Source organism: Trichomycterus rosablanca, chromosome 5 (genome assembly GCF_030014385.1).
Source record: "Trichomycterus rosablanca isolate fTriRos1 chromosome 5, fTriRos1.hap1, whole genome shotgun sequence".
Taxonomy (NCBI): Eukaryota; Metazoa; Chordata; class Actinopteri; order Siluriformes; family Trichomycteridae; genus Trichomycterus; species Trichomycterus rosablanca.
The window spans coordinates 36,634,605-36,647,991 of record NC_085992.1 but is presented as its reverse complement, the minus strand read 5'-3'; the positions used below and the strand labels follow the sequence as shown (position 1 = coordinate 36,647,991).

The following is a 13,387-nucleotide window of genomic DNA, read 5'->3' as shown; positions in this document are numbered from 1 at the left end:
CACATGTGTCTGAGGGTCAGGGTGTCTTCTCAGTCAGAGACGGAGGTCAATATCAGTAGAGAGGAAGTGTAAGGCAATCGGGTAATTGGATATGACTAAATTGTGGAAAATGAGTGTTTAAAAGAGTTTAATGATATTAATAGCTAATAAGTTGGTACAAAATCGATTTAGTAATGTCTGGTGACCTACTTGTTGCGCATTGATTTATTGTTTTCTCACTTTTTTTTGTCTCTCTCTAGTCCTATAGAATCCTGTCAGAATTTCTACAAAGACTTCACGTTACAGATCGACATGGCATTCAACGTGTTCTTCTTACTCTACTTTGGTCTGCGTGTAAGTACTGCTCTTATCAATCAATGATCCTGTGTAATCAAGTAGAAATATGTACTACTGAAAATCAGTTATTACTTTTACACATTACATTTCATTCTGTTTTACTTTATTTGTTCCCAGTTTATCGCAGCCAATGATAAGCTGTGGTTCTGGCTGGAGGTGAACTCGGTGGTGGACTTTTTTACAGTACCGCCAGTGTTCGTGTCAGTGTATCTGAACAGGAGCTGGCTGGGTGAGTCTCTTTATTTGGCTTTCCTCTCTTTTCTTTATTCCCCGCTATTTTCCCTGGTTGTGCAGGAGCCTGGAGCAGCAGTCAGTACACAGTGCTCATCCGGAGTGACAGGGCCTCGCTGCATTGCTGCAAAAATGCAAAGATCAGGCTAGAGCAGAATGCTAGGACAATCTATCTCATTAAAATGAGAGATGGGTACCACGCTTGCTGTCAAATTGTTTATTCTTATTGGCTGAGAATAGCTCAGGAATGCCACCTAATGGCTAGGCAGGTCAGTATAGAGATGGCACAAACACACGGTTAGAGAAAAGGCATGCAGAGGAGCATGGAGATATTGACCTGGATTAGAATGCTGTGGTTCTGAGTTATAAACATATAAGAGATTTAACGGTATGCATGGCATCATCTCAAGTGTACATGTTTTTGATTTTTCAGTTGCTTTCCAATTTGGTTGAGGTAGGGCTGGTAGGGCTCTCCTGACACTTGTAGTTTGTGACAATTAGTTCTAGCCCATTTCTTCTTTTTTCCACTTTTATTATCTGCTTTGAGCTACCCCACCCAAATACCTATTTCTATCAAACATTTGCTAACTGAATGCCCTAAATACTTACAAGAATGACAATCTACACTGATCAGGCATAACATTATGACCACCTTCCTAATATTGTGTTGGTCCCCCTTTTGCTGCCAAAACAAACTGCAATGCACTGTGTATTCTGACACCTTTCTATCAGAACCAGCATTAACTTCTACAGCAGTTTGAGCTACAGTAGCTCGTCTGTTAGATCGAACCACATGGGCCAGCCTTCGCTCCCCACGTGCATCAATGAGCCTTGGGTGCCCATGACCCTGTCACCGGTTTACCACTGTAACTTCCTTGGACCACTTTTGATAGATACTGACCACTGCAGACTGGGAACTTACCACAAGAGTTTTGGAGCTGCAGTTTTGGAGATGCTCTGGCTCTTGTCAAATTTGCTCAAATCCTTACGTTTGCTCATTTTTCCTGCTTCTAACACATGAACTTTGAGGATAAAATGTTCACTTGCTGCCTAATATATCCCACCCACTAACAGGTGCCGTGATGAAGAGATAATCAGTGTTATTCACCTCACCTGTCAGTGCTCATAATGTTATGCCTGGTCGGTGTATAGCAATACCTAGGACGATGAGAATTTTTTACCAAGCCAAAATAGAGACAATCCTTAAATTCTTGAAAACAATTGTCTAAAAAGAACACATCTAAAAACAACATACTATAACAACACTTGCTAAACATCTAAATGAATAAATAAAAAACATTAACTGCTTTATCCTGGTCAGCATTGCAGCATGCCAATCCATCACTGCCAATCTTGTCTTTATACACAGTCAAGTCGCATTGTTATGACCCTCAGCTAATATCCAGAGTAACCACCGTGTGCAGCATGGACAGCAGCTAGACGGACTGGGAGTGACTCAGTAAGGTCCTGGTAGATTGTCACAGGTATCTGGAGCCATGCTGACTGCAGTGCATCCCACAGCTGCTGGAGGGTGTGTGGGGGAGGATTCATAGAGTGAACATGACAATCGAGGTGGTCCCACAGATGCTCAGTTGAGTTCAAGTCTGGGGAATAAGGGAGCCAGAGTAGTACTTGATCTTGCTCTTCCAACCAATGTCATGTTGCATTTTCTTGCTGGAAGATCCCATCTGGTACTTTTACCCATGACAACAACGAGGGACATATGTGCAGCCTATCGCACACCTTATATACCCACCAAGCCAGCTCACGAAACGTGACTTCCTTCATGAGCCGAGTATCATTCAGAGAATCTACACAGACCTGACTGGCTTTGTTTGTGGGAAGGTTGGTGATCAAACAGCCTAGCCATTGGGAGGTGCACTTGTCAGTGCACTCTCAATGCAGGTCCAAAGCATGGATAAAATAAAGAAAGTTGAGTCAGTCAGCATAACAACTGTGCCAAATCAGTCATGCGGATGAAAATGAGCCACTGTTGCAATCCCTAATACGGAAACAGCCGGAAAAAAGTGTTTATACCACGCTATATGAACAATCCCGTATACAGTCCTTGTATCTATTTTCAAGAGAGCAAAAATTTGTAGGATTTTTTATCATTTAGGATGAGACTATCCTTGATGACCTGTGGCATAGTTCGCTATACCCTACGATAACAAGAGATTTCAAGAAATTTGCACTGTGTACTGTGAATACCAGTTATGGAGAATTGTGCATTAGGCTTGACCTCTACGTTAATAGGATGGTCCTGAGATGCTCAGTGTAAACGGATAAAAGTGGTCTCGCTCTGTTTTGGGCTGTGACTGTCGAAGCTGGAAGGGATCTGCAGGTCAGGCAAAAGTGCAGTGTCATCGCGCTTGGGAAAGTGTTTATGTATGTCTTCGGGCAGGGGAGGAATTAGGACACCGACTCTGTCACTCCATTGCACTGCAGTCTGCACAAAAAAGGCGACACTGCCACACTCCCATACAACTCATTGTTTGTGCTTATTAGGTAGCATTAAGCTTATAATGACAGCTAGGTTGTTTTGGAAATAATGTTATGCTAAGCCGATATTACATGTGTGAGGCAATAATGTGTGATGTTACAGCTCCCTCTTAAGACTGTCAAGGTCTACACCCATCACTCTGACTGAAGCCTCCTGACACACGGGCGTGAACGGATAGAAGCTTAGGGATGATGAAAGGAAGTGAAATAGCCTCTGTGTGAAATTTCTAGCAATATCGAAGGCTTGTGTTGCATGCTGAATATCATCTGCCTAGTGAAATTTCTCAGAGCAACACACAACAGAAATTCTCTTTAGTGAATGTAGCATTCTAATGCAGGGTAATATCCATCCACGTGTAAATCAAATCATCTGAATTCGTGGCATGCAGGCTTTTTATCAGTCGAGAATAACCATTTTATTATCAGTTTTGGACTGAGATTTATACCTGCTAAAATCAATATTTCTGATAATAGCTGATAAGACGATATACACCGATCAGCCATAACATTAAAACCACCTACTTGTTTCTACACTCACTGTCCATTTTATCAGCTCCACTTACCATATAGAAGCACTTTGTAGTTCTACAATTACTGACTGTAGTCCATCTGTTTCTCTGCATACTTTTTAGCCTGCTTTCACCCTGTTCTGCAATGGTCAGGACCCTCACAGGACCACCACAGAGCAGGTATTATTTAGGTGGTGGATCATTCTCAGCACTTTAGTGACTGACATGGTGGTGGTGTGTTAGTGTGTGTTGTGCTGGTATGAGTGGATCAGACACAGCAGCACTGATGGAGTTTTTAAAATACCTTGTCCACTCACTGTCCACTCTATTAGACCCTCTTACATAGTTGGTCCACCTTGTAGATGTAAAGTCAGAGACGATCGCTCATCTATTGCTGCTGTTTGAGTTGGTCATCTTCTAGACCTTCATCAGTGGTCAGAGGACGCTGCCCACAGGGTGCTGTTGGCTGAATGTTTTTGGTTGGTTGACTATTCTCAGTCCAGCAGTGACAGTAAGGTGTTTAAAAACTCCAGCAGCGCTGCTGTGTCTTATCCACTCATACCAGCACAACACACACTAACACACCACCACCATGTCAGTGTAACTGCAGTGCTGAGAATGATCCACCACCCAAATAATACCTGCTCTGTAGTGGTCCTGGGAGAGTCCTGACCATTGAAGAACAGCATGAACGGGGGCTAACAAAGCATGCAGGGAAAAAGATGGACTACAGTCAGTAATTGTAGAACTACAAAGTGCTTCTATATGGTAAGTGGAGCTGATAAAATGGACAGTGAGTGTAGAAACAAGGAGGTGGTTTTAATGTTATGGCTGATCGGTGTATTGTGCCTATAGAAAATCATCATACCTGATGGAAATACTTGCCTTTTGTCACATCATAAAAATGAAAATAAATGACTTTCCTTTACTTCACTTTATTACTATCAATACTCTTATTTTTAAAAATGATTTTAATTAGGAAGCTCAGGTGGCGCAGTGGTAAAATACGCTAGCACACCAGCGCTGGGATTTCAAATACATCATATCGAATCTCAGCTCAGCCATCCAGCTGGGCTGGGCACCTACATAAACAACGATTTGCAGCTAGGACCTCTGTTGGCTGATTGATGGTGCCTGTGCAGAGTTGGGGAATAATGCTGATCATGAAGTGGCTCTCCATGCACAAGGCTGATCTGTATATGAACTCACCTTGTGCAGGTGAAAAGATGCAGTCGGTACTGCACACGTGTCGGAGGGGGGGTGTGTCCGTTGCAAAGCTTCTCAGTCAGCAGTGGAGGGTTGTATCAGTAGAGGTGTGAGGCGTAACACAATCAGGGTAATTGGATACGACTAGATAAGGGGAGAATTGGAGAAAAAAAACAAGTAAAAAAAGTACACACCACGCTAATTGACCCACACCTCACATCATCTGTAGTGGATTTCATTTCCTTAAAAACAAAACAAGCTGTCCCTTGAGGATGTCACACCATGATTGGGAAGGTGCTTTTAAAAGAGCTCCTTGATAAATCTGTGGAAGGGCATTTAGGAGTTAGGAGAAAAATACAAACAGGTTTCATCAGCTTTAACTGTCTCTCTAAGTACCCCTCAGAGCATTATCAAGAGGAGGAACTTCCATCACCCCTTCAAACTGGATGACCAAGCCAGGAGGATATTGATCAAGAAGGCAATGAGAGGCCTATGGCAACAAGTCTGTATGGCTGAGATTGGTCTGTCTTTGCACATGACAGTCTCATAAGCTTTACTCAATGCTAGCCTGTATGGCAGGGTGGCAGAAAAGCAGCTACTCTTTAGAAAATGCCATGCTTAAAGAAGATTCTAATGCTATGTGGCAAAGGGTTTTATGGTCAGCTAAGTTGAACTGAACTTCATGTGGTATATTTGGATCAGCTACTCTTTAATAACTTGTCATGAATAGATAATTCATCTCTTTGAGAGGTCTATCAATATTATAAAGACTTTTAATTGAATAATTCAAAATGAAGTCATAAATCATTCAAAACTAATCATAGATCAAATTACAGAGGCAGTGAACAACCTCCGAGCTTAGTTTAGTGCATAAAATCATTTAACCTACAGCCACACTATGGGCCACTTTTTTAAACCTAGTTTAATGAGTTAAATAGCTGCTGTAACACCAACTGTGACTTGGACTGGAAGCGAAGTTAATTCACCATATCAAAGAAGGTTGTGTGGTCCATACAGACCATAAAAAGTGCATACGAAAACCAGCATACAGCTTTATATTAAAGGTATTCACAGTTTAGCAAACGGGAGGCACGATGGCTCACAGCAAGAAGATCCTGGGTTCGATCCCCAGGTGGGGCGGTCCGGGTCCTTCCTGTGTGGAGTTTGCATGTTCTCCCCGTGTCCGTGTGGGTTTCATCCGGGAGCGTCCGCGACCCGGATTGGTTTGGCGGTTAAAAAAGTTAGTCAGTGAGAGTTAAGCAAGCTATACGATCCCATGGGTGTACATGTCTATTATGCTAGTCCACCACCACCACTAGGTTCCATGTTTCAATCTCTGCGGAGGCCCGCCAAGACCCTGACAGAGATAAAGCGGTTTGTAAAAATGAAAAATGCAAGTCAAGTTTGGTGATCACATGGACTTAGTGTCAGGGATTTCTTTCTAGAACAAAAGCAGAAAGTCCATGGCAATTGAAGTTTTCAATGTCTTACGTAAATTTGTTTGTATGATTGTTCCTCAAGAGGCTTTGCCTTTTGCCAGTCCACCATTTTAAATAAGAAGCAGTTCTTAATGACTTGCCTGGTTAAATAAATTTTAAATAAAATAAATAAATAAAATACGAAGCTAATACTGCACTGGTGACTGAACATGTAATTTGACTGACCACCACCATCATTGTTTAGTAGTTATGTTTAAGAAAATAAATGAAACAATTAGAAAATATCTGTACATTCATTAAACAATCTGAATACATCAACATTAACTAAAAAGCCATCAAAACTATTATGGGCCATTTGACCCATACTTACACTATAAAAACCATAAGAAGCCATTTAAGAAAAACAAAACATGCACAATAATTCATAAGTATTGGGACACTGTTTGTAATTATGAAATTATTATTAAATTCTTCAGCAACATCAGTTGCTAACAAGTGTACTAAATCAGTTGTAATTATGAAATTATCTGCCTCCAACTTTACAGCAACAGTTTAGGGATGGTCCTTTTCTGTTCCAGCATGGTTGTGCCCCTGTGCACAAAGTGAGGTCTATAAAGACAAGAAGAAAAACTTGGTTTTGGAAACCTCCAGTGACCTACACAGAGCCCTGACCCTAGTCTCGCTGAACAGCTTTGGAATGAACTGGAACATCAAATAAGGTCAACATGACCAACATAAGTGCCCAAGCATACAAATGCTCATTTGACTAAATGGGCACAAATTCCCACAAAAACTTCTCACAATGTCTTGTAAGAAGACTTCTAAGGAGAGTAGCTGTTTATAGCTAAAAGGTTAACACAGAGGTATTTTGTAACAACACAAGTAGGATGTCCTTGTAGCCTAGCGGTTAAGATACTGGACTAGTAACTAAAAGGTCGCTGGTTCAAGCCCCACCACTGCCAGGTTGCTGCTGTCGGGCCCTTGAGCAAGTCCCTTAACCCTCAATTGCTCAGACTGTATTCTGTCACACTACTGTAAGTTGCTTTGGATAAAGGCGTATGCTAAATGTAAATGTCCAACAAGCTCATGGTCAGGTGTCCAAATACTTTTGGCCATATAGCGTATACTGTGTATTGTTAATGCCAAATTAGCAAATGAAAGAGTCAGTCAACACATGCACTGACAACCAGGATCTTTATAGCATTGAAGCAGCTACATACAAATACACACAGTTTGTGTTAGAGCTACAGAAACCTGTTCGGCCCACGTCCCGTTTTTCAGCTTGCTTGGAATTTACACGTTACACAACACTGCCACCTGGTGGTGTTTACATTTTACATTGATATTTACAGTGGTGTTAATCTGGTTTTTTTTTTTGGCAGCTCTAGTGTCTGTGAATAAAGCAGCTTTCCTGATGTAAATGTTCTGTATTTTAGTAGGACAGGAAGCTCCTCTGTTATAATTACATGACCAGTATTAAAGCAGGAAAACAATTAGTGTTGAAAGCCTCTTTTCCATGCAGAGCCTCAGCCATCCACCCCACCCCACCCCACCCCTCACTCACTGTTAAATGATCCAAGCTTTGGTGCATTCCTGGAACGGCTATTCTGCTGGCTGTAATCTAGGGATGCACATGACATTATCCTCTTCTTATAAATGTCCGTCCCACTTCGAGTGAGGAATAGAAACAGATTGTCATGGGGCTGGACACGTGATATATAGGCTTACGCATGTGAATGAAACCCACAGGGAAGTGCCAGACTCTCAATGAGCTCTTGTCATTTCTGCACATGTAGCATAAGCCTGACCCAGCTTAATCCACTGGCCTGGTCTGTTTTACCCTTATTCTGTGTTTACTCATTCATTCACTGTGTAGCGTTTATGGATAATTCATAGCCATTTAGCCAAAATAGCAAGGATTTAGAAAAAAGCTTAATGAAAAGGCCAAAAAAAGGCCCTACTGAATTAATGGGAAAATGTGCTTAATTTCATAGACCTCATTTTTCAAAAATTAAAAAATAAAGTACCACATTTTACATAACACTCATAAATTGAATGATAGAATCAGTGGAAGCTACAATACACAGCACTGCCTTCCTTAATGGTTGAATGTAAACCTAGAACATCCAGAGACAGTGCGAGGCTTCATGTTCTGTCTCAAAGGCGAAAATTCTCGTCCGCGTTTTGACACCCCACTCTGCGTCCACATAATTGAACTCACATACTCGAGTATCGTTTTTAGCTGCTTTACACTTTGACATCTTGAATGTTTTGTCTAACCGATTGCTAGTGTAACTGAGTAAGAAATAAACTGTTCATAGACAAACTATCGGGAGCAGAATACTTTACTGGCTTGTTCGTGTAGCAGACTTTTATGCGGTGTAGTGAGCTGACAATGTTTGATGTATGTGTTTACGTATTAAGTGCATTTTGTCCCTTTGGGGATTCAATAGTCAATGTTAAAGTGTGCTTCTCTACACACATGATCATTTCTCTGCTGCACTCCAAACGAACAAGCCAGTAAAGTATTCTGCTCCCGTGGTTTTTCTATGTACAGTTTATGTCTTACTTTATAAGCTCAGCAAACTCTAAAGACGCTCGGTTACATTAACAATTGTTTAGAAAAATGTCCAAGATATCATAACACTCATAAACTGAATGATAGTGGAAGCTACAATACACAGCATAGCCTACCTTAATGGTTAAATGTAAACCTAGAACATCCAGTGACTGTGCGAGGCTTCATGTTCTGTCTTAAAGAGGAAAATACTTGTCCGTGTATTGGTTGGCAGTTTTCCAAACTCAGTTACCCGAGTCGCATTTTTTGCTGCTTTAAACTTCGATATCTTGGACATTTTGTCTAAACAATTGTTAATGTAACCGAGCGTCTTTAGAGTTTGCTGAGTTTACAAAGTAGGAAAAAATTGTACATAGAAAAACCACGGGAGCAGAATACTTTACTGACTTGTTCGTTTGAGGTGCAGCACAGAAAGGATCATGTGTGTAGAGAAGCACACTTTAACATTGATTGTTGAATCCAAAATGCACTTAATACATAAACACATGCATCAAACATTGTCAGCTCACTACACCACATAAAAGTCTGCTACACTAACGTACTTGCTGTATGATTGCTAGGGCCGCCTCATATTGCACATTGTGCCTCCTATTTCATACGCTACGCAAATGAAAAATGTTAAATCGCTAAACACAAACCTTTTCACAGTAAATTGCATATTACACGGAAAACGGCTCATTTAACGGACTGTGACGTGATTGATTTTCATGGCTGCAAATTGGGTAAAGCCGTACTTATTTATAAACAACAACAACAACAACAACAACAACAAAAGAAATAAAGAAACTAAAAATGTTAACATATGTCACTTACTACATCTGCTCACATAACAAGGTAGGGGTCAAGATGTTTTGCAGTAGGTTCCCAAAGTTCATGGAGTCCTTTTATTAAAACCACTGAGCATTTTTAAGTTACTATATTAACAATTGTCCATTTTCCATGATTGTTTGTGAGTATATTTTAAATAACAACTCACTTATTTTGTCTTGTTTGGTAGGTCTGAGATTCCTAAGAGCCTTGAGACTGATACAGTTCTCAGAAATATTACAGTTTTTGAATATCTTGAAGACAAGGTAAGGCTGACAACCTGCTCTCACAAGCACATTGCTGACTAATGTGATGGTAAGACCTTGTTTAAAGGTACAATAAGTAGCAAAACCTTTTCCTTTCTTTTTATCTCTTTGGTGTTACTGGCACATTTCTCATTGCACAACTGTCCACAAAGTTTGGCTGCACATTTGATTATGAATCGTGAATCCCACACTAATCACATTCTAAAGACTGACTTATACCTGCTTGTAACTACACAGATATGTATGCAAAACAAAGGCTTAGCTTATTCAGTGTTTTTTTTTTTTTAGGCAGTGCTTTTGTGCACCTTTAAAAAGAAACCAGACACAGTATGGTATATCTAATGGACCAGGGGCGTGGATTTTGTAGTGGACTCTGTGGAGTGGCTGTTCTGCTTCATTTATAGCTGCTTTCTACTTTTTTTTATAGACGCTCTATGTTCTTTTTTTATTTTTTTAAGATCTAATATTTTCCCATGTCTCCCTGGTCATCTCCCTCGACTTTGGGCTGCGTACAATGGTTTGGTTTTTTTGGATAATTCCATTACTTTGGCCTTTGTCTTTTTAGTATTTCTTTTTCTTTGTGGCACTTAAGCCACAGATTTGTTCTGTCTTGGTTGTGCATCCTGCAACTGGGTTCATCCCTTAAATCTTGCAGCTTCATCGAGTACTGTGCAACACAAGCTTCTACAGTAAAGGCACTGTAGGATTATGTCAGCAACAGGCAAAAAGAAGCCCTTGCTTCAAAAACCTGAACTGAACTATGTTGATTAAAAAAGCAGGAGCCACTGTTTCCTTCCTGCAATACAGCCTTTCAATTTATGGCAATGTAAAGTTAACTTGATTGTGGACAGTCACATGCACATGTACCCGTGACTTCTTATTCATGACAGACCTTTTTTGGTGCTTCTTGCATAGTATCTGACCATTCAGACCCATTGTCTTATACAGTTCAGTTTTTTCTCTCAACCCTCACAAGAGGCCACTGCTTCATGTATTTTTTTTGGAGGGTTGAATTAGCCCACTGAAGTCACCAGCTGTCATCAAATCTAACCCTATTTATATGTGCACAATTTGCTGTCAATCATAATTACAAATGAGAAATTCATAGCAGATGGCACAAAGTTTATAGACAGTACAGGTTTTTTTACACCACCCAATGAGTGTACTTATTTAATTCTGCTGTTATAAGTTAACATGTCCCTTTATAATGAAACATGCAGATGCACCAAAGCTATGCAGAGCAGAATATAAACAATACACAGCAGCTGTACGTGTACAAATACGTGTAGTTATGCAGCAGGTGTAACTCTGGCCTGGCCAGCTTTCTCTTTGTCACCATATGTCTATATATACCTACATTCTGCAATATTTTGTTTATTTATTCTTCACTTCTCCTTATTGTACCTTTAACCTGTATGGGGTTGCTACCTGTATTCACTTATTCTCGCTTAGCAATTCTTTGCTCTTCTCTAAAGTTCGTCTAGACATGTTGCGGATCGGTCTTTATCCTTTCTGCTTTATTCCAGATGTCAGGATCATAGATTAGCAGCAGAGATGAGTAGTAACATATTACGTGTACTTGGACAATGTCTAAGGTTTTTTTGGTTTAAAATATAGCCATTAATATACAGGGTGGGCCATTTATATGGATACACCAAAATCAAATGGGAATGGTTGGTGATATTAACTTCCTGTTTGTGGCACATTAGTATATGGGAGGGGGGAAACTTTTCAAGATGGGTGGTGACCATGGCGGCCATTTTGAAGTCGGCCATTTTGGATCCAACTTTAGTTTTGAAACTTATTGAGAATTTCACAAGAAAAACAATGGTGTGTTCGGTTTTAACGTAACTTTATTCTTTCATGAGTCATCTACAAGTTTCTGACCACTTATAAAATGTGTTCAAAGTGCTGCCCATTGTGTTGGATTGTCAATGCAACCCTCTTCTCCCACTCTTCACACACTGATAGCAACACCGCAGAAGAAATGCTAGCACAGGCTTCCAGTATCCGTAGTTTCAGGTGCTGCACATCTCGTATCTTCACAGCATAGACAATTGCCTTCAGATGACCCCAAAGATAAAAGTCTAAGGGGGTCAGATCGGGAGACCTTGGGGGCCATTGAACTGGCCCACGACGACCAATCCACTTTCCAGGAAACTGTTCATCTAGGAATGCTCGGACCTGACACCCATAATGTGGTGGTGCACCATCTTGCTGGAAAAACTCAGGGAACGTGCCAGCTTCAGTGCATAAAGAGGGAAACACATCATCATGTAGCAATTTCAAATATCCAGTGGCCTTGAGGTTTCCATTGATAAAGAATGGCCCCACTATCTTTGTACCCCATATACCACACTATACCATCAATTTTTGTGTTCCAACAGTCTTGGAGGGATCTATCCAATGTGGTTTAGTGTCAGACCAATAGCGGTGGTTTTGTTTGTTAACTTCACCATTCACATAAAAGTTTGCCTCATCACTGAACAAAATGTTCTGTGTAAACTGAGGGTCCTGTTCCAATTTTTGTTTTGCCCATTCTGCAAATTCAGTGCGCCGATCTGGGTCATCCTCGTTGAGATGCTGCAGCAGCTGGAGTTTGTAAGGGTGCCATTTGTGAGTAGCTAATATCCGCCGAAGGGATGTTCGACTGATGCCACTCTCCAGTGACATTCGGCGAGTGCTACGCTGTGGGCTCTTGCTGAATGAAGCTAGGACAGCCACTGATGTTTCTTCATTAGTGACAGTTTTCATGCGTCCACATTTTGGCAAATCCAACACTGAACCAGTTTCACGAAACTTGGCAAGCAGTTTGCTAACTGTAGCATGGGAAATGGGTGGTCTCGTAGGGTGTCTTGCATTGAAATCTGCTGCAATGACCCGGGTACTGCAATGACCCGGGTACTGCGTTCACCAGACATCAACACAATTTCTATCCGCTCCTCACGTGTTAACCTCTGCGACATTTCAATGGCTGTAAACAAAGAGAAGCTTGTAAATAACTCATGAAAGAATAAAGTTACGTTAAAACCAAGCACACCATTGTTTTTCTTGTGGAATTCTCAATAAGTTTGATGTGTCACATGACCCTCTTCCCATTGAAAAAACTAAAGTTGGATCCAAAATGGCCGACTTCAAAATGGCCGCCATGGTCACCACCCATCTTGAAAAGTTTCCCCCCTCCCATATACTAATGTGCCACAAACAGGAAGTTAATATCACCAACCATTCCCATTTTATTTAGGTGTATCCATATAAATGGCCCACCCTATCAATTTAGCAGAATAAAAGGGGGTAGCACTGGTCCGTAAAATGTGATTGTTCGAAACAGCAGGGTTTTTTTCCAGGGGGTGCAAAAATATATGAAAACACAGCATAAGAGTCCACAAAAGTGCTAAACATATATGATAAACATATAATAAACAGAAATCCGAAATCTGTTAAATGAAGCCATTTCTAAGCACTGACGACTGAGTATCTACGACATGTTATGTAATTGAGTTGAATTTTGCT

The 13,387-nt window shown here is 40.8% G+C and overlaps 1 protein-coding gene across 1 annotated transcript in view; it reads left to right on the top strand.

Annotated features, from left to right (window-relative positions):
• kcnma1a (potassium large conductance calcium-activated channel, subfamily M, alpha member 1a) overlaps nt 1-13,387 on the top strand; it is a 229,067-nt gene that overhangs the window by 132,636 nt on the left and 83,044 nt on the right. The window contains exons 4-6 of the mRNA XM_062996096.1: nt 240-333; nt 454-565; nt 9,799-9,874. Of these exons, the coding sequence (XP_062852166.1) occupies nt 240-333; nt 454-565; nt 9,799-9,874 (282 nt within the window). The remainder of the gene's footprint in view (nt 1-239; nt 334-453; nt 566-9,798; nt 9,875-13,387) is intronic.